A 25320-nucleotide genomic window follows, 5' to 3' on the forward strand; every position below is an offset into this window, starting at 1 on the left:
GTATTTTCTTAAGACTTTGTAATACTTTATTGATTATTATTATTATAATTATTATATATTTGTATGTATTTCAGGCAATATTCAACCGCTCTTTTTTACAATAAACTTTTTTTTTTATAATAAATTTTAGTATAAGTACCGAATGTAAAACTCTGTTGTGCATTAAAGAGACAATTACTGAAAGCGCTGTCACGCTTAATACTTATATTTAATATATATATAAAAAATAAATTGTCAGAGGCCTCAGAGTTGATTTGAGTTGTCATATTTTCCTAGCAAATAAAAATTAAATAAAAAAAACAATTGATTATTATTATTGATTATTAATTTTAATCACAAATCCGTATTCTATAAAATAAATAAAATACTTGGGTTCATTTATATTTTATTTATTATCCGGAAATAATTATTTTTACTATCTATTTCATTTTTATTTATTACAATCCTTGAATGTCATTATTTATAAAAATTTATCTTTTTACTTTACCGCGAGAATCTTTACTTGGCGACATCCCGCGGAGTCTCGCTGTTATCTAGTGATACATACAATCATTGAAGACATGACCTTGAAAATATAAAAACACGTGTTTACATTTTCTTATTTATATCATTCATTGATACGACAATATTAAACAACAATCATTTTTTTTTTATTTTCCTTATGCATTTGAAAGCAAGAGAAAGAAATAATTTTTATTTATATAGTATAAGTATTTAATCATAATTTATGTATTTATTTATTTATTTATAAACAATTACTGATATTAATTTTTGAAAATTTAACAAGTTGGTAGCTCTGTTGATGGATTCTTTTGTATTATGCCATCGTCGACAAGGATGATTAATATGAGGGTCTTTTTATGATCCGTGATTTACTATTGTATTGGAGAGCTTGGAAAGATAATGATAAGTTATCCTTTTCTTTAAACGCTGCTACTTCATTTTAACAATTACTGGACGATTATTCTTTTCGTAGAAGTCACTCTGGTGATAAACATTTGTTTAGTTACATCTACATACATGTACATCTCAGAGTAGTTCTTTTATTTATCGACTTCTTGCTCTTTGTTACATAACACAGACTAAAATATCCTCATTATTTAATTATAAATCCATAAACTTTAATTTAACTTAATAATACAATTGAAAATGTCTCTTATCGATAGTTAACAATTATATTTAATATTCATTTTAATGCCATACGGGTATTTTTAGTCAGTGTACTTAAAGTTTAACGATCGATTGTATTCATTTATCAATATCAATTATTCTTAGCGTATAAAAGAACATTTGATTTTAGATTTTCCTCTTCCATTTTAAATGACAATGTATCTATATATGAATGGGCGTAAGTATATATTACGAAACAAAGAATAAAAATTAAAGTCAATGTCTGATAGCAATATTTGATGAGTTAAATAAATATATTTTTGTGGCTTTAATAGAACGGAAGTAGAGTTAAAAGTCTTTTTTTTTTTAATTTACTCTAGTTTTTCTTTCTGAAAGTTCGTCATGAAAGTAAAAAATATGAAATTTAAAATGATTCTGAAGCTAGCAGACAATTAACAGTTTTCGGATTTTTTTTAACTTCATTTAAAAAAAAAAATCTAAAAATAACGATAGGTGCAATTTTTTGAAAATTTTTTTTTTGTTAATTTTATAGTTTAAAAAAAACCAAAATTACTAGATGTCGGCTAGTCATGGTTAATACTGAAGTTATTTTTGGATTTTTTTAGAAACGATAAATTATAAAAAAAAAAAATTGCACCTATAGTTTTTTTGATTTTCTACAAGTGCATATTTTTGGTTTTTTCATTTTCGTAATTGATTTATCGAAAAACAAAATCCGAAAATTAGTAATTGTCTGTTAACTTCAATCACTGAAGTTAACAGGCAATTACTAATTTTCGGATTTCTTTTTCAACAAATCGATTCCAAAAAAATAATCAAACTAAAAATTTGCAGACATAGAAAATTAAAAGAACTATAGGTGCAATTTTTAAAAATATTTTTTCGTTAATTTTATCGTTTTAAAAGAAATCCCAAATTATTAAACTTCGGCTGACTTCAAATTATTGGCTACTTTCAGTATTATAATTTAACATCTGGTAAAAAGATTTTCATGAAGAATTTATTTTTTCAGTGACCGTGAGTTTTAAAACTCGTAAAGGACGAATAAAATACCAAATACCGTTTGATGCATCGTATAACAAGAGGAAAAGCGTCTTTTACACGGACATGTAGCGTTTATACTCATAAAGAACAGACTTGGACGCACGCGTCAACTCTAACTACAAGGTCTTTGGATCTATTGACTGTGTCCTAGATTGACATAGAGACATAGAGGCGTTAGTCTTTAATAGGAATAACATCTCGAGACTCATTGGAAATGCCTGCCTATATGTATCAGCTGTATATAGATTTATACATACAATAATAATAATAATTATTGTATGTATACTTAGTGCCAGTGAGTAATGCATATTACTCTTACCCAACAGCATGTGAACCCCTTCGGCTGTTGCTTAATCGCATACGATTACTCATATCTCAACCTACCGGAAGTACAAACAAAATATCACCTGACCTGTTACTAAATTATTTACTAGATTCAATTTATAGCCATCGAACTTTCTCATTTCTTTTCCTAAAGTAACATTTTACCTGAAGTATATAAAATATACGGTCTAAGTATGTATAATATATAATACAAAAAGGCAGCTGATGCGCACATGCAAGAAGTAACAGAGTAGGAGGACTCAACGTAGAGAAGTTGTACTAACTTCAAAATCAATACGAATTATTTTGAAAATCGTCAAGTCAGGTTTGAGTCTGGTATTCTGCAGAAATAAATAAAAGAGAAAGGAGCTCCATTGCGACTCTTGCTTTTACCGCGTGGTTAAACTGAAAAGGATAATTTATAAGAAGAATAAAAAAATGACAATGGAATAGGCAAGTTAAATCCTGGGCATCATCATCAAGAACAGCACCTCGATTTCTAGATAGGAGGGGTACACTTGTATGCAGCAGCAGCAGCAGCAACAGCAACAACAGCTCGGTTTGGAGAGGGATGTACGCTGTGTCTGCTACTTCGAAGTAGGGGAAGTGGTTCGCGGGTTTCGCGGGCGCGGAAAGACGGGAGGTAGAATCTAGAGGTCAGAATCAGAATTGGAATTGCAGATGGCGCTTAACTGCGCTACATCGACATCATGGGGCCACCAGTCGAGTCATCCGGTCGGAGGGAGAGGCTGTTTTCTGTTTCCTCAATCCTCTGTCTTTTGGTCTTGCCAGACCGGATAGGAGCTTTAACTTAAACTCTTCTATTTGTCATAATATAAAATTTTGGAGTAATTTTATCTCTATTACTATTTTTACTCCAAACTTAAAATAATCTTATATGTGTACTTGTACCGTATCTATGCACTTTATCAGTAGTGCAGGTAAATATCACAGCAGGTATATTTACATACATAACATACGATAACGACTGAAGACTGAAGAGGAAATCTTCGACATACATCGAGGAGAGACTTCTTCGTCGCCCCAAACAGTGCACCGCCTCTAGTGGTTCAGAATTACTCCGCTTGCTTCGCTGTATCACCACTCTCTTTTCCAATATAATATACAAGAGGAGGTGACTGTGCGCCCGTAGCTGCCCGTAGCCCGTTCGTCTTTAATATTTAATATAATACTTATACATAAACGCTGGTACTCTGCTCCTATTCACTACTCGTGTCGTTGTCGCAATAGCAATAACTGCTATTATTGCTGTTGTTGCTCATATTATTTTATTATTATTATTATTATATATATATATTTGTTGTTGCCTGCTGCTAGTCTGCACACTTCAGTGTTGTGTTGCTGTTTCACGGCAGGCCAACCCAGGCCCGGCTTTAAAAAAAACGTCAGCGTGTTGTTATTATTCCTGAATACTTGAATTTAAAATATGTACACCTATTGACTACTGGTTACATATTACAGTGGGTACAGTAGTAGTGACGGACAGTAGTAGTACAAAAGAGAAGGAGAAGTAAAGGAGTAGTAAAGATATATTTTGTGTGGACGTCGCCATTGCTGCTGCTGCTGTGTGATGACCATCCGGCTGTTGTCGCTCTATTAACGAGATAAGAAGAAGTTAAACGAGGATCACGCGATTGAGGTTCGTTTATTTCATTATTTATTATAAATGTTGTAGTTTTTAGAATTTTAAATACTTGTAATTTTATTTTTTATACTAATATTTATAAATATTGTTATTATTTAATCGTGAGTTGCACTGTTATGTTAAACTTTTTTATTTGTCACGGCCTTGTAGACCGGAAGTCTGGGGGATTATTGTTGTGCTTTGTAAAATAAGTAGTAATTAAAAATTTATTACCACTGACATTTAATTATTGATGTATTTATTTTATATATTTTAAGGAAAATGATTAAAATTTTTGTTATTTATAAATGAAATTATCGAAAGTATGGAGAAATTCAAAGTCGCCACGCAAACGACGAAGAAATGATTCATACTTTTTTATCAATCAACCTCTTTATCTTTTTACCTAATGCATTTATTCTTTTTAAAAATATACTTTGCAATTGTTGTTTATTTTTAAGTACTTGTTTAATATTAATGCTGTCTTTTATATTAATATGTTATTTTAAGCGCAAAACATAAATTAAGTAAATAAAATTTACAGGAAATATATGTATATATTCATGTGTATACGTAATTTGAGTACTTTGAAATAAACAAGACAAAATGTCTGAGCCATCGGCTATTTTACGGGCACTGAGGCCAAGGACTCAGCATAAAGTAAGATCGAGTAAAAAACAACAGGAAAATGAAGAATCAGAAGAAGAAGAAGTAGACGGCGAAGCGAGTCAAGTAGATGACGTTACAGATTTAAGTGGTTTAAATGATTCGAAAGGTGAAGATGATAATAATCATGATAATATTGATAATAATCTTGATAATAATAATGAAAATATCAACGACGATGACGATAATAATGATTATGACGACGATGATGATTATGATGATGATGAACCTAGACTTACTATTAAAGAAGAGCCTGAGGATGATGTAGCAGATGAGAAAATTGTATCGGAAAGTGGCTATGAGTGTAAATCATGTGAGCCTTCTATTGAATTCCCTTCATTGGTTGAATATTTGCAGCATTTGAAGGACGAGCATCATCAAAAGGTTTAACATAATTATTATTATTACGTCTCATTAACTTATCAATTAAAAAAAAAAGAAAACAATAAATTAGAGGGTTTTTTTTCAGCCCAAGTGCCACGAGTGTCCTCATTGCAATTTTATCTCTCAACATCCAAAGAGATTGGAACGTCATCTTTTATCAATTCACAAGGACATAGAAGGTAGGTACGCTTACTTTTAAACCTAGCGACAGTAATCAATGTACAATATGAACTTTTGTAGCTTCTAATCAATCCAACATGGATGGGCATCAAAAGATTCATCCGCTCAAACGGCGTTTTTTTCGATGTACCAAGTGTTCGTATATGACACACGTGCGTGCACGTTACACTAAGCATGTTAAGTACCACTCGATGCCGATGATCAAGTGTAACGATTGTGACTTTCGTACTCCATATAAGGTACACATTTTAATAACAACAATGAGTTTAATTATTTTTTTTTATTTTTCCCTTTGTGTTAAGAAGTTTATTTAATCTTTGCACTGTTTACCAGTGGAATTTAGATCGACACACACGCAGTCACAATGGAGGCGGAGCCTTTCAATGCAGAGCGTGTAATTTTACTGCTGAGATACGTCAAAGTTTAACAGTACACGAAACTAATCATCATGAACCTCCTGTTGGAGTTTGCAACAAAAAATTAAATCCTCTTGATCGTAAGCCACGAAACGGCCCTAAGCGCTACAATCAGGTAAATTCAACCGTAAAATAAATAATTACTTTCAAAAATACATTAAAAATAGTTATTTTAAAATTGATGCTTGATAATTTAGGTTGGCGCAAGTGACTTTCGAGAACCCTCCCAATCTAGTCCATCAAAATCTCCAGTCGCAGATGGTATTGATAATTCACTGGAAGAAACTCCAAATACTGTTATAGCTGACGCTGAGTGTATAGCACTCAAGTGCGACGAAAAAGGATGTCAATTTATTACTGCGTGGGACTCTGAAATGCAGCGGCACCTGATTGAGGCGCACGGACCATTACAATCACCAAATAAAGCTCGGAAACCATTACCAATGCTCATTCCATTGAGTCCTGAAGGCAAAGTAAATAATAGTATTCCCAATGGTTCTCCAAATACACTAAAAGTTCCTCGAGTGAGAGTCCGACCGGAGCTCGCAAAAATTGCACGAGATACTGAAATGGCAAAACTGTATAGCAATCGTGAGGTATGTATCCTTTTATAGGTTTTTATTTAATTATTTATACTATGTAGTTTATTTGTTTTTATTATTTTATTTTTTGTTAATGAAAAAAATAGACGACTGGAAAGAAGGAAGTGACGGTAAAATCTTTTGAAAAAAGGAATGCTTCTTTCTTTGACCGGCTGAAGGAAAGATTAATGGGGAGTACAAATGCTGGCTCATCACAGGTAGCTGTAAGTAATCGAGAGGATTTAAAATGTTGGTGTACGTTTGAAGCAATTAGCCTTGAAGAGTTGGCTAAGCATAAACAAACTCATCACACTGCGCTCAGTGTGTCTAGTAGTATAACGCGTTGTCCAAACTGTCGAAGACATTGTAAAAATTTGACAGATCTTGAGTTGCACATGAAATTTTGTTCATCGATGAGCAATAATTTAATGATTAGCAATAATAGTCAGGAGAATACTGTCATTAGTACAAATTATACGGCTACCTCCAACTGTGATGATTTTGAGTTTCCTTTACAAGTGGACTGGGAAGGGAGTGTTGGCGGGCTGAATTCTTCCGGATCGTCGGTACGGGGTTTATTTTTTTTTTATTTTATGATTTTACATTTTCTTATTTATGTTTCATTTTTTATTTATTTAAATATTTATTTATTTATCATTTTCTTTACTTAAATTTTTTCTACATCGCGCGCGAAAGAGTAAAAATTAATAATTCCATAAGAAATAAAAAATGATTGAGTTACTTTTTATAGGCTGATGGAGTTACTCAATCGTCTTCACGCCGAGTATTCAAGTGCCCCCACTGTCCATTCTGGGCGTCAACAGCCAGCCGATTCCATGTGCACATTGTCGGCCATTTGAATCGCAAACCATTCGAGTGCTCATTTTGTGCGTACCGATCAAACTGGCGATGGGATATAACCAAACATATAAAACTTAAATCAGCTAGAGATGCAGCTCATGCTACTGCTAGAGTTCTTATGACCGACGAAACTGGTAGAAGAAATTATTCAAAGTACAATAAATATTTAGCACAAGTAAGTTGTTTTACATCGCCGTTTAAAATTCTCTTAGAATTTAATAATATTCAAGCTAATCAATTTTTTGTTATTTAATTTTTTTTAGATAGACCAACAGATTCCACATGATCTAAGTGAAGATCACGGAGTTGTTGATACTACCTCAGGAGAACCACCAAAGAAATTAATTATTATGAGTAAATCCAAAAATTATCCAGTACCTCAAAATTTAACACCAGCCCCTAGCAGTTACAACAACTATGGAAAATCCGATTCTGGAATAGTAAATTCTGCTCCACGTCCACCGCCTCCACTTCAATCTAGAAATCAAGGCCAATCATTATTAAAAGTGAATCCGTCGGCTAGTAATCCAAATGTTGCTATTTCTGTGTACGCTTCTAACTCTAATTCGGTTGCATCAACTTCTGGTTCTACAGAAGAGTCCAAACGAACGTTATGGAAATGTAAGAAATGTAATTTTCGAGATGCTAATAAAGAAATGGTATTGCAGCATGTTAAAACTCATTATGAGTCTAGTGAACAATCATCAAGTGGATTACAAGTAAGACTAGTTTTTTTTTTTTTTTTTTTTTAATCAAGTTAATTACTATAAATTAACTGTATTATGATTAATTTTTTATTTATAGAGTTTTATTCCTTGTAATGAATGCCCATTCAAAGCCGAAGATACAGCTGCACTAGCAATACATCAAGTTAATCATCGTCCTGATCGAGATAAAATTTTCAAGTGTTATCATTGCCCGTATTACGTCAGAACAAAAGCGTAATTATTTTATATTTAAAACCCTAGTTCTAAATTTATTACAAAATTATTTAATTTAAATTTAAATAAATTACAGAGAACTTTTGGAGCACGGACATTTACATGGCCAAGAGCTTGCTGTTGAACATAAATTAAACTCAAATGTTGATTCATCACCAAATAAAATAAAACTTCAAAATCAATCTGCTAAATTAGATATTTCCGTAGAAGAGGTATCGCATGTGTCATCACCTATTTTAGCAGCAGCTGTTTCAGGAAATAATGAAGGTGCTGCGCCACCGCTTTTATTAGACACACGTGCTTTACCGGACACACCACTAGTCTGGGTATCACGACCAGACGGTACCTTTGCAAAGATGTTAAAGTGCCGTCATTGTCCACACGTTTCAACTCGACGTGCTGAGGTTCGTGATCACGAGACAATGCACACTTTAGCCTCAGTAAATGACTGTACAATAGCATGTCCAGACTGTAGTTTCAGATGTTTATTACGAGAAACTATGGATGCACATACAGACATGCATCGAGGATCATTGGGAACTGTACACTGTCTAGTAGACGACGGTCGTTCTGACGCACAACAGCTTGAAGATTTAACAACTCTTTTAGATTTACCAAGAACACCTAAATTAGGTCCAGAGCCAGATTTATGTGACCCACGTTTACTTTATTGCTGTAACAAATGTCCAGCACGATTTCTCTGCGATAAAGAATTAAGGATTCATATTAAATATCACTCTAATGATTTATCTTACTCATGTGAATGGTGCTCTTATGGCTCAAGACAACAGTCTCATTTATCAGCACATCAAAGAGCTCACACTTCTGAATACCAAGAACGTACAAGATATTTATTATCTTTGTACGGCCATTCTCAGAGATATCCACCACCTAGAACAGCATGCGTTGAAACAAACAGCCAAGTTGGAAATACCGCGAAAAATATTGCTTGGATTGTCGTTCAAATATCAGGTTCTGGAGCAGGCTCTTCAAATCAACAAAAAGATGAAGACAGAACACCAAGTCAAGTATTTACTTGTTCAAAGTGTCCAGCTCGTTACTTTAAACTCGATGCACTCGAGTACCATATGACTCTTCATGGTTCAAATAATAGATTCAAATGTACAGAATGTGATTATTCATCGAAAACAGGACAAAATTTATTGAAACATCAGGTTGTTCACAGAAGACAAACTGAAATAAATGAACCATCTGCTACTCAATTACATTCACCTCAAGATCCTCCGTTTAATCCATTAATGCAGGGAAATCCGAATTTTGTTTATCAAGGATACGTTAAAAATGGTAAAGTCAGAGAGAAACGATTCAAGTGCCATAAATGCCCATCGGCATTTGAAAAACGTGAACAGTATCGAGTACATTTAACATTACACGGTGCTAAACAACGATATCGCTGTGATACTTGTGACTATTCAGTTAAATATTATGCAAATTATGTACAACATTTAAAAAAGCATCATGCGAATGCTCAATCTCAAGCGTCACAACGCCAAGATGAAACGTCAATGGATTATGATAATAATTTTATTGATGAAGATGATGTCAATAAGAGTCCTTCTAAGTCACGTAGAAAATCAACTATTTCTTCAAATACATTAGGAAATAATTCTTCTACCGCTGGATTTTCAGCTTCATCTGTTTCTAATCAAGATAAACAATCTATTATACTTATGCAAAAAAAGAGCAATACAATAACACCATTTACTCTTTTACGTTGTACAGAATGCCCTTTTTCGTCAACTGACAAAGATACAGTTGATGCTCATAAACGCCGGCATGGTATTGATAGACTTACACCACCCTGTCCGCATTGTAATTATGTGCCACGTAAAGATGAAAATGTTAGTGAACATATTAGATTACATTTTACTAGACTTTACAAACCAGAATCCTATTTAGTTATTGATTCATTGTCACTGACTATGCGAAAAATGTCTAATAGTAAAAAAGATGATAAACATAAAGAAAATGAACTTATATTTCGAGAATGTGATGATGGCAAATATTTACCAGTTGCTGTTACCAATTCGCTGCCTGTTACAAATGGCAGTAATTTTGAAAAAATTATTGTTGACCCTAATACTGGCGAAGCAACACGTTTCAGTATGTAGAATATTAGGTTTTAAATTTCCTCTTGAGGCCATTTTCAGACAGCAGCCCCTACTTCTTGAAAATTTTCAATGACTCAATTGTCATGAGCGTGTCAAAATTTTATCAATTAATTAAAGAAATTAAAGCATTGATTGAAAAAAGGATAACGTAATTTCGCTGATATAGATTTAAAAAAAATTATTTACAGTTGATATCAATTGGGAGTTTAACGAAATTTGGAAAATATATTTCAGTGAAATCTTTATGTCAATTTTACAATTCGAATTTTTAAATTTTGTAGACCAAAATTTATTCAACAAATTTTGTTTAACTCCTAATTGATAACAACTGTCAGTAGGGGAGACCAGGGTTGGTTGTCACAGAGGTCATAATAGACAACTTAGCGAACGAAATACGAACATTGATCGGCGTCGAAAGGGAGGTGATACTTTCACGATTCTTTGCTGCTGATCGATGATTCGATCACCACAAATGAACCCCGGTCTCCCCTAATTTTTTTTAAATTCTATACCTTAGTGAAATTACAACTACGTCGTTGCTTTTTTTTCAATTAAGGTTTTAATTTTTTTTTAATTAATTAATAAAATTTTATACGGTTATGACAGTTGTTATTGCATATTTTTAAAAACTGAAGGGCACTGTCTGAAAATGCCCTTAATTTTCTAATATATTTATGTATATATTCATACATATTTTTTTCCCATACTTTTGGTGGTGCAAATTTTTTTGCAAATTATATAAACGTAATATTAATTAATTTATTTAAAAATAAGGTGTGATAAAAGTCATTTCAGCATATTTAATTATTTACTATATTAATATATATATATTTTAATTGATAATAATTATTGTTGTATTATAAAATAAACAAGAGACAATTTCTTATTGTGTAAATAACGCTTAATAATTTGTAAACTTTTATTTTTGTTTTTATTTATTAAGAAAAAAAATTATATTATATTATTTTATTTTATTTGACATGGAATTATTTTTTTATTTCTATTCTTTAAAGAAATTACATATGTAAATACTTATCAAACGTTTACCTGAAACTATTTTATTTATTTAAATATCTACTTTTCATATACAAAATGAAAAGAGTGTCAACTTAAGAAATGTTCATTTTAATTGAATATTATTTACAGATACCATGTTTATTTTTTTTTTTTTAATAATTATAAATTAGTTTAATTATGTCCTCATAAGACTTTGAATAACACAATTAATTTTTTTAAATAACTTTTACAAGTTTTCAATTTTTTGCTTTTAAGAATTTTTTTTTTTTTTTTTTTTTTCATTTCTAAACCGCCTTTTTTAAATAAGGACATTTAAAAAATTAATATTAATGAATGTATAAAACCAGTAAATATTACATCTACTGAAAATATTTAAGCACAAGTTGTATTAAATTTAATACGCTTTAGTTACAAAAAAAAAAAAATCTAAAAATTTTTTTTTACATTCATACAATACAAATTTTTCTAAAAATAACAAAAAAAAAAACTTGTGCTAAATACTATTGTTACATTATACTTCCCTATAATAAGTTTTTTTAATCGTTAATGACCAACAATTTCATTAGTACACATATTAATAATAGGTCGTAATTCTTGTTGCGCATAGTCTTCAGGGAGTGGTAACATTGTTATCAAACGAACTAAGATCTCAGATGTTGATTTCTCTTCATTTGGTTGTAGTAAAAGTATACTTCTTGCAAGATTGAACGTCCGTTTAGCAATTTCAGCTTGACATAATCTGAAAAAAAATTTCATTAATTAAAAATCTACAGTAGGGTAAGAGCACCAGTACCCAGCCCCAAACCAGTAGCCAGCCACTCCATGTTAAATTATATCTATATATATTTTGAGCCAATGTTAAAGTATATGACCGGCTGGCTACTGGCTAGGGGCTGGGTACATATCAATTAAAAAGAAAAAAAAGTTATAATAATTACCGATGCTTTGCAGTAGGACACGGGAATTGATTAATTTTAGCACAAAGTGAACTTATTTGTGGCTGAAGAAGTTCAAGTTTGTATCCAAGATTAGAGTAATCAGGATCCTTCAAGAATGATTCAATCTCTACGGCAATTTCCATGTAATCCCAGAGTAATTGTCCTTGGTATGACCACCCATTCACGACGCCATTACATTCTGGTGGAACGAATGGACTCAACAAGGATCTCAGATAATCATAGTTCTCATTAATTATAGCATCTGCTGCCAGATGTTCAATTATGACCTCATGGGCCCGATTCCATTGTTCTGCTTGAAGTAAATACCAAGCAGCTTCTCCGTATCTCTTTGAAGCACATCCTTTAATAGCCTTGGCCTCATTGATCCACTTGGAAGGAATACCAAGCTCCTCCAATAAAAATTTTTCTCGCTGAGTATAATCCAGATCCTCATCAATTTGAACGTGACGTGCAAGCAAATCCATCACAGCTGTTCGTCGGATTGCTGTACTATTCAAATGCAACACAACAAATATAGCCCAATGCCACAGATCATGAGCTTCTAATTGCGCTGCGAAGTTTGTATGAGTCATCGAAGCCACATGATCGGAAAGATGAGAGTATCCCAGTCCTACAATTACTTGCTGCAGCAGCCAACTGAGTCGGTAATCAAATGGATCCGCGGTGTGGGTCAGTGGATTAAGAATTTGTTCGAGTGAATGATTGCCTGTGCAGTAAAGCTTTAATAGATGATAGCAAAGATCATAAGTCTTCTTGTTACCCAGCACTTCTGGTTCGAAATCTTCTTCTTTATAATCTGGCAGAGGTGCAGCTGCATAAACATCTGCTGGGTCTCCATTAAATGAAGCTTCGTAGAGTTCTAAAACATCAGTAATCGACGCAATAGGTTCTGATAGATACCACAAATGAATAGCAAGAGCTCTTTTCCAGTCTAAGTTTTCACAAACATTCACGATATCATCGTTGCTTGATAAATTTATAAGTTCCTCGCCAGCTGCTAGCATATAAATCTTCAATCTAGCCATCGACATATTTGTTACGACATCAGTTAACTGCCAAAGAGCGATTGCTTGCTTCGCTAATTCTTTGACGCATGAAAAACCACCCAACTGAGATATGAATATTGCCAAAGTATAATCCCCTATTTTTCTTGCTATTTCACAAGCTTCTTCTAATTTATTGGCAGACAACAATGAAAGCATCATTTTATCCTCGCTGTTGATCTCAGATAATTCATGTTGAACTGTATCTTCCACAACATTTTTCAACCAATCACTGAATGCTTCTCTTCTTATCATGACATGACTGTGACTTTGTTTGTCTGAATCTGATTGTAGTGCTGGCAAATTACCCCAAAGAGCAACACAAAGTTGCCATATATCAGCAGCGTAAGATGATAAATGTTCAGTGGTTAAATTATTGGCTATTTCTTGAGACAAACCGCAGTGATCATGAAGAGCTGAAATTCCAGCTTCACCTCCGCCAACACGAATCCAACGGCAATTATTTTCTTCACCAATGACACAGTGGTTCAACTGGATTCGAAGATGCTCTTCGATACTCTCTTTGAATACTGAAATGTAATCACGGTCTGCCCGATTACCGCCTAAAATCTGTAAACGTTGAACGACATTTGATGATGAATTGTCTTCCATAAGACGGCCAGATACATAAGTTTCTATATGACTGAATGCATTTTGCAATGGTACTACTGATGCTTGCTCCTGAGTAGTCAATGAAATCAAAGTTAATCCTGGTCCCCAAGTAGCTTTGAATTTCCTGCCCATTTGAATACTTATGTCAGCAATTGTATTAAATTTCAAACGATTACAAATTGATTTTCTCAGTGGAACTACTTCGCAACGATACTTTAGTACTCTGGTTGTTGGCTTAACAATCGGCGATGGAAAAAATTTATTCATACTTGATATTTTTTCTACTTTAGCTTGATGAGTTTTTTTTTGTTTAGTTTCTTTTGCATGGGAAAAAGACTCCTTGGGTATCGTCAACATATCGTGAATAGTAAGATTTGATCGTAAATTAGCTGTGTAGGTTAAATTGTCCAGATCATTATCACGAGTTTCAAAATTTTGTAGACGTCTCATTGGTATATCGGAATTTTCATACATAGATTGTTCATTATAATCATCACCGTTTTCATCAAAAAAACTAGCTTTCATTAATTGAAGTTTGTGACTGTCTGTTCCAACTAGACGAGCGTAAATTGAAGTAGGACTTAGAGCAGATTGTTTTTCACCCTCAGATTCCTGTTGAATTTCATTACTACTCATGCTGTCTTCGTCGTCATCATCCATACGAAACACATTTGTTTCAGTTTCTACCGCCTGTCTATTGAATCCATTAACAACTCGTTTATCAGATTTTAATTCTTCAGAAGCTACTCTCAGTTCCTTTTGGTTTAACGCCCGTGATTTACGAACTAAAGTAACACCTTTAAGTTTTTTCATATCTTGATTTGCTGGTACATCATCGTCATCATCCGAATCACTTAATCCGTACTTGGAAAAATGTTCAACTTTAAATACCCAAGAACCAGTTTCAGGACGATATTCCAAGAAACGTGTGTCATGTTTTGCTGAAACACGTCTTAGTTTACCTTCATAATCCATAGCAACCAGACGTTCAGGATCAGTTATTGGCTCGTGCTGAGTTTTGTCATGAGGCCACACACGATCTAATGTCACCTGAGCTTTACGATTTAGTCCTTGACCAACCGGTGGTTTCTTTTCATCATCAGGATATATGATAACTTCTTTATGACGGAAGTGTACTATCTCATCCAAATTTAATCCATAGATGTCAAATGAGTCCGAGAAATAGACATTGCCGTAACCAGTTCGACCGACTGTGAAATTCGGTACGACACAAGTTTCACCACGAACATATTTATCCAATTGGTCTAAAGATGGTATAGTATAATATCCCGCACGTCTCAACGTTACGTTGGCTTGATTTGGTTCGGCTTCGGGTTGTAATATCGACATTGAGCTTTCATCTAATCCACGACTTGAGTCGTTGAATGTCAATGAATCACCAGCACTTCTGTTGTTTCGTCGTTTGGTTCGCGACGTCATTTGACTTGAATCTAACTTGCCAGCTGGACTGTTATTTCCTCCACCATGAGGCCGGAAATCTGCTACTGTGTTGTCTAGTCCTTCTTCTTGAATATCAAATGAATCAAATGGAGATTTTTGTCCATCAAATTCTTCCTCTGGCATTTTTGTTGCTCGAGGTAAGTGAGTCTTTAACCAAGAAGTTGATGATAACCTTCTATTGTCAATTGACTGCCGATTACTTTGCTGCTGATTTTCTTTATCAACAGTTTCAATATCATTGCTGCAGGAAGCCGAGGCTTCAATGTTGCTCTCTACGAGTTCGTTGCTCTGTGTTGGGTTTCCATTTTCAGCAGACGTTGGTGTAGGACTAAGTGACCGTCGTTTTGGACGCAACACTAAACGTTTTGCGTTCGGACGAGGTTGGAATGCTTCTAGCAGTGTTGGATCTTCTTCTTCCAGACCATCAAATAGTGATTTCTTTGATAACTGTACTGGTGTTACGACTCGGGCTTTTACTTTTGGCGAATTATTTGATGTTGACACTTTAAATTGAGACCCATTGAGGGTTTTGGATGCTGCATTAGCTGGCTTTATTAATTCCTCCGATTTTCCAGATGCCGGCAACAAATTTTTCAAAAGCGGTGAGTCTCCAAAAGGTGTTGAAACTAAAGCTAGAATTTGCTGATGAACAGGAACTGAACTAGAATTTTGCTGGACTTGATTTGTATTGACTCCACCACCAAGCAAATTTAATCCAAGGCCAGTATTTGTGTTTGTGTTTGTTCCAAAAGCTCCAGGAGCACCGAAAGTACCTGAGCTATTAAATGTTGTACCAGTAGCGGTATTACCAAAGAGACCGCCAGGTTTTGGTGCTCCGAAAAGTGAGTTTGTTCCTCCTAAGTTCAAACTTGGATTGGTACCGAGTGTTGATGTAGCAGTAGGTGTTGCGCCGAATGAAAAAGTATTCGTCTGTCCAGCGGGTTTGAATGATGAGTTGAATAATGAAGTATTGTTATTTTGTGTTGTACCAAAACCTGTGTTCGTTCCAAAAGTTGGAGCTGGTGTCGTACCAAATGCTGACCCTGTTCCAAAACCAGTAGTGAGAGGTTTGTTAAACAAATTGGTTGTGGTGTTTGCTGGTGCAGTTTGTCCGAAACCACCGAATCCAGTATTAGATGTAGCTGGAGTCATACTGAATGTTGATGGCTTTTGATTGAATAATCCAATACTTTGATTTGGTTGAGCAGTACCAAAACCACCGAATCCCGGTGTTTGGGTATTGTTCATTGTTCCAAATCCGGTTGCTGGTTGATTTGTAGTTGTATTTGAAAATAACGTCGTTGGAGCAGCTGTTCCAAATGGTTTCGGTTGAGTATTAACACCAAAGAGACTTGATGATGTTGTAGGATTAAATGCAAAAGCACTAGTAGTTGTTGCTGGTGTACCGAAACCAGTTGGTTTACCGAAAAGACTTCCACCAGAATTTGTCTGGGTATTTGTACCAAATCCCGTTGACATAGATCCGAAACCACTGGAAACAGTACTAGCAATTGTACCAGTACTACCAAAAGGTGAAGGTTGAGCTGTAGCTCCAAAAAGACCAGGTGTCTGTGCTGTTTGACTTGGTCCCTTCATGCCAGCAGTGTAATCTTCCAACCGTAATTCTTCCAATGATTTATTTTCATACTCTTTCATCACCATTATGCAATGATGTTTAGTCGATATAGTTTGGGTAACACCTTGTTTCACCATAGTATCTGAACCCACAACTGGATTAAACTTTACTGGAGTCCCAACAATAGCTGATCCAGTGTTAGTACCAGTTCTAAATCCTCCTTGAGTACCAAAAAGGCCAGTACTAGCAGTAGTATTTGTTTGTCCAAATGGAGTAGTTTGCTGTATATTTTGCTGAGGTTGTCCAAAAAGACTGGTCCCACTAGTTGAAGCAAATCCGAAGCCTGCTGGCTTATTTGCTTGTCCAAAAGCTGATGTAGTATTATTGGTGCCGAATAAACTTGTATTAGCATTTTGCTGCGTTCCAAATAAATTAGTATTAGTCGGAGTGGCTCCAAAACCTCCAAAAGAAGATTGCGTTGTTGCTGGTTGTCCGAATGCTGGTGTAGCTGATGTGTTACCAAATAAACCTCCAGTAGTAGTACCTGCTGGTTTGGCGCTAAATAGTGATGTGTTATTACTACCAAAGACTGGAGTCGATCCAGTCCCAAAACTCGTTGTGGCAATCGGTTTACCAAATGCTGATTGACCAAACGGACTGCTCTGAGTTGCAGAGTTGAACCCACCTGTAGTAAATTATTATTTTTATCATTAATACACTACTGATAATTTATTTTAACCATAAAAATAATCATTAATTGTCAATTTTATAAATTATTATCAAGTATACAAACCAAAAGACGTGTTTCCTGGCTGCCCAAACATCTTGAAATTTACTAGAATTTATTTCTCGCACCTAGACAAAAAATATACATGACAATGATGATAATTATTTACGAGAACATTTTCCTTATAATTGTTTAATATTTTTGTCGGGATATAAACACAAGATATATTGACATTTTAAATATAAAATAAAAAAGAAAAAAAAAGGCGATTTCACAATCTCACGTAATAAGTCTCGTTGACTTGGCGCGCGAGTAGTAAATAAATTCTTAAATACCTTTTTAGATAACTAAGTATGTAAACAAAAGTTTTTTATTAAACAATAATTGCACTTTATTATAAACAATCACAGTTAGTAGAAAAATTGTGAATCATTATCAGTGGATAAAATGAAAAAAACTATTGTAATAATTTATATCAATATAATCATAACCTGATTTTTCAACGGTTATTTACTAGAGGCGCAGTATACAAAGGCCGAGTTCACAACACAGACACACTTGCCTTGGACAATTTGCGTTGCAAGCTATTGTGCAAGAAAAAGAAAAGAAAAATTTTATGCCCGGAAATAGTGTCATGGTGAAAAAGACGGCACTAGTGGTGTCATGCGCCATCACTCTCTGACGTCACATCCACTTTGATTTTATTTGATTGGTTGTTTTTTGTTGGCATCACAACTCGAGTATTTTTCTTCTATCTCTGACAGTTCATTGGTTTTTTGAATTTAAATTGACCACACTGTCGCGCATTTAAAATGGGCCTTTAACTTTGAAATAAAATTCAAAACATTTTAACGTTTATTTTGCAGTGACCGTTTCTAGTTGACGAAGCCGGCAAAGCGTCTGTTGATTTTTACTAGTGAAGTTGTTTAAATTAGTTTTTAGTGATATATTTTTATAAAAATGTCGAAAACAGCAAACAAAGTTATGATTATGCCTGAAAATATACCTCCTGATTATCAAAATGCTGTTGAAGAGATAACAAACATTATGGAAGAGCATGTGAAAATGAATCCAAATGGGTATTGATACTATTGTTGTCTTGAATCACAGTTTTATATTAATTTAAAATGACACTGAAAGTGGCAGATTAGACAATTTTTTAATTTTTACAAATAAGCTGTCATAAATGCAAATGCAGCAGTCGCACGACAATTTTTTTATTCCATACAAATAAATTAAATGATTGAAACAATAAAATTAAACAAAATGCATGTACTGAATTTTGAATTTTCTAAACATGTATTTTTATTTTTATTTCATAAAAAATTTAATTTATTATTTCAAAGTTTTAAAAATTGTCAGGTGTCTGCTAACTTTACTATCATTGTCATGAGTGCAAATGTAGCAGACATACGACAATTTTTTAAATTACATATAAAAAAATAAAATTTTAAAAAATTCGTGTACTGAATTTTGAACTTTCTAAACATGAATTTTTTTATTTTTATCTCATAAACAATTTAATTTATTATTTCAAAGTTTTAAAAACTGTCAGATGTCTGCTAACTTTACTATCATTTACTTGTCAATAAAATACAATTTTTATAATATGCGGAAAAAATTTTTAAAAGTTTTTGATGTGCAATTTTCGAGTTTTTTCTGTAAATATTTTATTTCTTAATTTATAAAAAATAAATTTTTTTAAAGTCTGCTACTTTCAGTGTCAATTTCAAATGATCCTGTAGTTAGAAAACAATTAACAACTTTCGGATTTTTTTTCTCATGAATCAATTGCAAAAAAAAAAAAAACTAAAAATATGCATGTAGAAAATTAAAAAAGCTACAGATGCAATTTATTGTAATATTTTTTTTTTATAATTTATCGTTACTAAAAAATCCAAAAATTATTAATGTCGGCTAACTTGTGTATCATAATTTCAATCAGTGTCATTTTAAATGTAAATATAAATTTTTTAAAATTTGAGGTACAAATGGTCACTGAGTGATTTTGACATTGGAGTTCCTCTCGGTCGTGGTAAATTTGGAAGGGTTTACTTGGCCCGTGAGAAAAAAACAAAGTATATTGTTGCCTTGAAAACCTTATACAAAGTTGAGTTGATCCAAGGGCGAGTAGAAAAACAAGTATTGAGAGAAATTGAAATCCAGTCACATCTACGACACCCAAATATTTTACAAATGTTTACGTATTTCTCTGATGAGAAAAAAATCTACTTGGTACTCGAATATGCTGCACGAGGTGAATTATACAATTACATGAAAAAACAGCCTGGAAGACGATTTAATGAACCTCTGTACGTTACAAATTAATTTTATTTCAATTATATTACATATTTTACAACGCTTACATAGAAAAAAAATTGAATTATAATTTTTTAAATATTGCAGATCAGCTAAATTTGTCTATCAAGTTGCTGATGCTCTGGAATATTGTCACAAAAATAATGTCATTCACAGAGATCTTAAGCCTGAAAATTTATTGCTTGATTACCATGGAAATGTTAAGTTGGCTGATTTTGGATGGTCAGTCCACGCGCCATCGTCAAAGTAAGTCCACAATATTGAAAAAACTTTTTTCTTAAATTATATTGAGATATAATTAGGGGCATTTTTTTTTACTAGACGTAATACGATGTGTGGAACGTTAGATTATTTGCCACCGGAAATGATAAACGGTCAGTCTTATAACGTTCATGTTGATAACTGGTGCCTTGGAATTTTATGCTACGAGTTTTTGGTTGGGGAACCGCCATTTTTGAGTGATAATCAACAGGATACTTACAAAAAAATTCGCAGTGCTGACATCACATATCCTCCTCACATTTCAATGGACGCCAAAGATCTTATATCTAAGGTATAATTTATATTTATATATCTATACATTAGTTGATGCTCATTTTTAACGTTTGCAAATTTTTAACAATCAGTTTAAAAAATTATTTCCAATCAGCAGCATTGGAAGTATAAAAATAATCTGAGTTATGAAAATTTAAATTGTTATTTTACAAAAATCTTTTTTTTTTTACTATTGTTCATATTCTAAATAATCTTCTATTTATTTTTACAGCTTGTTAAAAAACAAAGTTCCGAAAGAATACCCTTAAGTTCTGTCAAGAAACATTTCTGGATAACTAAAAATAAAGATAAAGCAAAACTAAATTAAGTTAAAAAAAAAAGTTACAATTTTAGTTATTTATAATTTGTATTAATCTTAACTTTCATATATTACATTAATTTTTCCATGAAAAATAGTCTAGAATTTTTTTTTTGACCATTCTCCAGAACATTTGTTTTGTCAGGACTTGGAGATTTGATTACTTCACAATTATTGACAGTATTAAGTTTACTTGAGGATTTATTGACATCATCAACTTGTTCGAAAACAACTGAACGAAGATCCTGTTTTATATTTTCGATTTCTTGAAATTTTTTGATTTAGTGACATTTTCTACTCGTTCACTGCATAAATCAGACGAGTCATTATCCGTTAATAATTCGTTTTTACTCAAAGCTTCAAGACCAATTAATCGTTTTTTTTGTTGATTCAACTCGAAGCCTATCTTTCTCATTTTCATTCTCAGCAATAATGTTCCATAATGATTTTTTATTCTCAATAGTTTCTTTCGTGTGTGTACTTTTTTATTAACGGGTTTATTTTCACGACATTTTAATTTACTCTTCCAAGTATCCCATTTCTGTTCGGTCGTTTCTGTTTTTACTGTATTATCATCTTCAGTATGTTCACTAATATTGTTAGTACGTGTGTTATCTTGTTTATCGTCTTCATTATCACATCATTATCTAATAAATTCGAGTTTTTAGAGCTGACAATTTTTTTGCAATCATAGTTAATTTCGATGAGTTATTTTTTTTAGGTGATTTTATTTGTGAAATTTTTGTTTGATAATTTAATTTACGCGGTGATACTCTAAAGTAACTCGTCAAAGGCTTTATTTTTTCGTGGTGATACAAAAAATGATAGAAATAAAAATGATTATGTGTAGATTTCCCTCCGTTTTCTCGGAGTATAGCAAATAGTCGAGCTAAAGAAATAAACTAATTACAAACAAAAACAAAAAAAATTTATACATTAGGGTGATTCAAAAAACAAACAAATTTTTTTTTCTTCCAAACAGGCTCAAAAGTTTCGTTTAGATAAAGAAAGACGCCTGTGAAAATTAGAGCTCTTAATATTAATATTAACATTGTCCGCATTGCACTTTTCTATTTCTGATTTTTATAAGTAGCTAACGATGCGTCATAGGAATAATTGGCAGGCTTATTTTGGTAGGGAATTGAATGCTCTACAAAAAAAGATTCTTATCATTTTTTGAGGAATCTAATTGTTCAAAAGTTATTTGAGGTTGAAGTCGAATTCATATTAAATTTTGAGATTTTCTTACTTTTCCGGCGAAACTATCAGACCTATTACAAAATATCATTGGACCTTTTTTGTAGACAATTTTATTCCCTAGAAGTTATATCCAATGAAGTTTTTTCGAAGTCCGCATTGTTTTCTAGTTATTTTTATTTTAATGTCAAGCTCTTAAAAACGATCAGACGACTATTTTTTTTTATGAGCATGATATTAAAATAAAAATAACTAGAAAACAATGCGGAATTCAAAAAAACTTTATTGGAAATAACTTCTAGGGAATAAAATTGTCTACAAAAAAGGTCCAATGATATTTTGTAATAGGTCTGATAGTTTCGCCGGAAAAGTAAGAAAATCTCAAAATTTAATATGAATTCGACTTCAACCTCAAATAACTTTTGAACAAATAAATTCCTCAAAAAATGATACGAATCTTTTTTTGTAGAGCATTCAATTCCCTACAAAAATATGCCTGCCAATTATTCCTATGACGCATCGTTAGCTACTTATAAAAATCAGAAGACGTAAAAAAAATTTTTTCTATGTTATTCTTATGGAAAATAGAAAAATGCAATACGGACAATGTCAATATTAATATTAAGAGCTCTAATTTTCACAGGCGTCTTTTTTTTATCTAAAAAAAACTTTTGAACCTGTTTAGAAGAAAAAAAATTTGTTTTTTGAATCACTCTAATATACATGTACAAGTAATGATAGTAAAGAATACTAACCAACTCTTATATTGCAAGCAATGAGCTTTTTTTTCTGATTCAATTAAAATATTATCGTCCAAATTATTAGTAAGATCTCCGGTATTAGGAAAAAATAAAGCTGGTAACCCTAAAGCTGTGTCATACTCATCCATCCTCATTCACCTTCATCCATTCTCATATGGGTTTGAACTCGAAAAATGGATTGTTTTATATTAATAATCACAATTTAAGAATATACCTTGTACTTGTATTTTAGTTAATAATTATTTCAAAAATTTCAGTAGAAAATTTATTTTAACATATTAATTAACACATATTATTCTAATGGAGTTAAATCACTTACAAATACAGTTATAATTATTTTAACTTATTGTGACTATAAATTTCAAGGACTTTTCTTACTGTGGTCAGTATTGGCCGAACTTAACTAAATTGTTATTATCCTTGTTTATCGTGACTAAAATACTTTTAATTTCGGCTTAATATTCCATATGTTTATCATGTCGTAGTTAAGATTAATTAATATATGACTTTAAGAATAAAGAAGATATGAAATTTCTATAAGTAATAAATGAATACTAATAAACTATTGGGTGAAGAAAATTATAAAAATTTGAATTTTATGAAAGACATGCGCGCTTCAGATAAGCGCCAGAGAAAATTATAATTCAACGTCATCCTGAAGAAAAAAAAAATTATTTATTAGTTACATAATAGATGTGTGAAAGTTTATATCATTAAATGACACTTACAAAATCGAAGATGTACTGAATTAGTCGTTTTATTTCTTCATAGAGAATTAAACATATCATTATCACGGTTATGAAGAAAGTAATAGTACTAAATATTTTCGCATTGACAAAAGAAATACAGGAAAGGTTACTAACTTCTTCAATAGAACGAGATTTATCATACGGCAATAGAGCAGAGTTATTGTTAACAGTAACATTAATTTTCATTGCATAGTATACATTGTATTGCAATAAAGATTCATGACTGCCTTGAGCATCTATTCGACCATTAGTCATTACATATATTTCATCACAACGGCTAAGATACTAATTATTGTAAAATATAAATAACGTTAATACATGAAATATAATTTAATTGATAAATAAAAAATTTATGAATATTTACCACTGGATTTTGTGTCATGAAAATAACAATTTTATCTCCTAAAGCTCCTTCAATTAAAGTTTTAAATATGTATTCTTCAGTAGTGCTATCAACAGAATTTAATATATCCTCTAAGAAATAGATGTTCCTACAAAAAAAAAAAACAAAAATCTGGGCGTCGGTTGGCCCTGTGGGCCAGCCCCAAAACTTCCCGCTGTTTTCGAGCTCAAAAAGCTTGAAAACATTAGTGTGGATACATTTTTGAGCTCGAAAATGCTTTTACATGCAATTGTTTCTTATAAGCCTTTTAAGCTCTAACAAGTTACGTTTTATATTAAAGTTTGAGAATTTAAGAATCGAAAATCATTTATAAACATGCGGTTTTTAAATTTTTAGTTCCGATTATGTTCAATAAAATAAATAAATTGAGGTAGAAATCAACGTCAGTAATAAAAATTGCGATTTAAATGAGTTTTGACGCAGATCAGAGCAATAATATATGAAATGTTATGTTTTTAACATTTTGACGCCGATGTCTTTTGAACTAATCAACCGATTCTAGCGTTTAATGTTGCAATCGACGCGTTTTGTTGAATTGTAGAGCTGATTGAAATTTGAAATCGATTGGTTCAGTCGTTTCAAAGATATTTGGAAAAAACCGTTATTTAGCATTTTTTTCTCCCACGATATTTCTTTGACAAATGATCTGATTTTTATGTTTGAAGTGGCAATCGACCCGTTTTGATAAAGTCTAAGACTGATCTAATTTTGAAATCATTTGGTTCAGCTGTTTCAAAGATATTCACAAAAAATCGTTTTTTACCATTTCTTTCTCCCGCGATAAATCTCGAACAAATTATCCGATTGAGATGGCTAAGGTGGCAATCGACGCGTTTTATTAAGTTCTAGAGCTGATTAGATTTTGGAGTCGATCGTATAAATCGGTTCTGAGAAATTAATAAAAAACTAAAAAAAAAATTTTTTTTTTTTCGTAATTCGCCAATATTTTGGAGTCTACGTGATCAAATGATCTGAAAATTTCAGGAAAGTTGATGGCCAACAAGCTCTTTCGATTGTCGCCTTAACCATTCAATTCGATTCATTAGTTAAAAAGTTACAAAGAGTTTACACCCACACCCCCCCGCCCACACACACACACACACACACACATACATACACACTCGGACATCATTCTTAAAATAGTCAAAATAGCTTCCTAGGACCTTAAAACGTCGACATCTGATAAAAACTTGATTTTCGAAAATCGGGGTGAAAACAATAACTTCCCGAATTTTTCGAAAATCGTCGATTTTCTTAGCGGGAAGTTAAAAAAAACGAAAATGTAATAATTGAGTAAAATAATTTTAAATAATTGTTGGTTATTTATTAAAAATAAAT

General features: G+C 32.4%; 3 protein-coding genes and 1 long non-coding RNA gene across 7 annotated transcripts; 2 read left to right on the plus strand and 2 right to left on the minus strand.

Moving 5' to 3' along the window:
- Positions 1–1205: 1205 nt before the first annotated feature.
- Positions 1206–11131, plus strand: LOC130676282 (zinc finger protein Xfin-like). 3 transcript variants are annotated; one of them, XM_057482423.1, is made up of 12 exons: positions 1206–1348; positions 2144–4159; positions 4689–5194; positions 5280–5373; positions 5435–5613; positions 5708–5905; positions 5988–6386; positions 6479–6937; positions 7123–7407; positions 7496–7951; positions 8037–8173; positions 8250–11131. In XM_057482423.1, exons 3-12 carry the CDS (start codon positions 4751–4753, stop codon positions 10303–10305), a joined length of 4707 nt encoding a protein of 1568 aa, XP_057338406.1. In that variant the 5' UTR covers positions 1206–1348; positions 2144–4159; positions 4689–4750; the 3' UTR covers positions 10306–11131. The 3 variants fall into 3 exon arrangements, with proteins under 3 accessions (XP_057338406.1, XP_057338407.1, XP_057338408.1); XM_057482424.1 differs by having other exon boundaries at positions 6479–6595; XM_057482425.1 differs by lacking the exon at positions 6479–6937.
- A 659-nt stretch (positions 11132–11790) lies between these two features.
- Positions 11791–18241, minus strand: LOC130676281 (nuclear pore complex protein Nup98-Nup96). 2 transcript variants are annotated; one of them, XM_057482421.1, is made up of 4 exons: positions 18036–18241; positions 17767–17828; positions 12261–17658; positions 11791–12061 (listed from the first exon to the last, which is right to left on the minus strand). In XM_057482421.1, exons 2-4 carry the CDS (start codon positions 17795–17797, stop codon positions 11866–11868), a joined length of 5625 nt encoding a protein of 1874 aa, XP_057338404.1. In that variant the 5' UTR covers positions 17798–17828; positions 18036–18241; the 3' UTR covers positions 11791–11865. The 2 variants fall into 2 exon arrangements, with proteins under 2 accessions (XP_057338404.1, XP_057338405.1); XM_057482422.1 differs by having other exon boundaries at positions 18192–18240.
- Positions 18242–18277: 36 nt separating this feature from the next.
- Positions 18278–21145, plus strand: LOC130676284 (aurora kinase B). The gene is made up of 5 exons (XM_057482426.1): positions 18278–18779; positions 19686–20012; positions 20107–20265; positions 20341–20572; positions 20786–21145. Exons 1-5 carry the CDS (start codon positions 18661–18663, stop codon positions 20879–20881), a joined length of 933 nt encoding a protein of 310 aa, XP_057338409.1. The 5' UTR covers positions 18278–18660; the 3' UTR covers positions 20882–21145.
- Positions 21146–21233: 88 nt separating this feature from the next.
- LOC130676285 (uncharacterized) lies at positions 21234–23864 on the minus strand. The gene is made up of 3 exons (XR_008991405.1): positions 23559–23864; positions 22825–23485; positions 21234–21761 (listed from the first exon to the last, which is right to left on the minus strand). It is a non-coding gene; the product is annotated as an uncharacterized LOC130676285 (long non-coding RNA).
- Between the last annotated feature and the right edge of the window lie 1456 nt (positions 23865–25320).

The sequence above is a fragment of the Microplitis mediator genome, chromosome 10, assembly GCF_029852145.1.
Source record: "Microplitis mediator isolate UGA2020A chromosome 10, iyMicMedi2.1, whole genome shotgun sequence".
Taxonomy (NCBI): domain Eukaryota; kingdom Metazoa; phylum Arthropoda; class Insecta; order Hymenoptera; family Braconidae; genus Microplitis; species Microplitis mediator.

Bases quoted from the DNA above. Each gene is read 5' to 3' on its own strand.
- LOC130676282 (XM_057482423.1), top strand. From the start codon at position 4,751: ATGTCTGAGCCATCGGCTATTTTACGGGCACTGAGGCCAAGGACTCAG. The intron at 6,938-7,122 runs GTACGGGGTTTA...TACTTTTTATAG, and splicing joins TGAATTCTTCCGGATCGTCG to GCTGATGGAGTTACTCAATC. The intron at 8,174-8,249 runs GTAATTATTTTA...AATAAATTACAG, and splicing joins TATTACGTCAGAACAAAAGC to AGAACTTTTGGAGCACGGAC.
- LOC130676281 (XM_057482421.1), bottom strand. From the start codon at position 17,797: ATGTTTGGGCAGCCAGGAAACACGTCTTTTG. The intron at 17,659-17,766 runs GTTTGTATACTT...AATTTACTACAG, and splicing joins GCCAGGAAACACGTCTTTTG to GTGGGTTCAACTCTGCAACT. The intron at 12,062-12,260 runs GTAATTATTATA...ATTTTTTTTCAG, and splicing joins TGTCCTACTGCAAAGCATCG to ATTATGTCAAGCTGAAATTG.
- LOC130676284 (XM_057482426.1), top strand. From the start codon at position 18,661: ATGTCGAAAACAGCAAACAAAGTTATGATTATGCCTGAAAATATACCT. The intron at 18,780-19,685 runs GTATTGATACTA...TTAAAATTTGAG, and splicing joins GTGAAAATGAATCCAAATGG to GTACAAATGGTCACTGAGTG. The intron at 20,266-20,340 runs GTAAGTCCACAA...TTTTTTTACTAG, and splicing joins GTCCACGCGCCATCGTCAAA to ACGTAATACGATGTGTGGAA.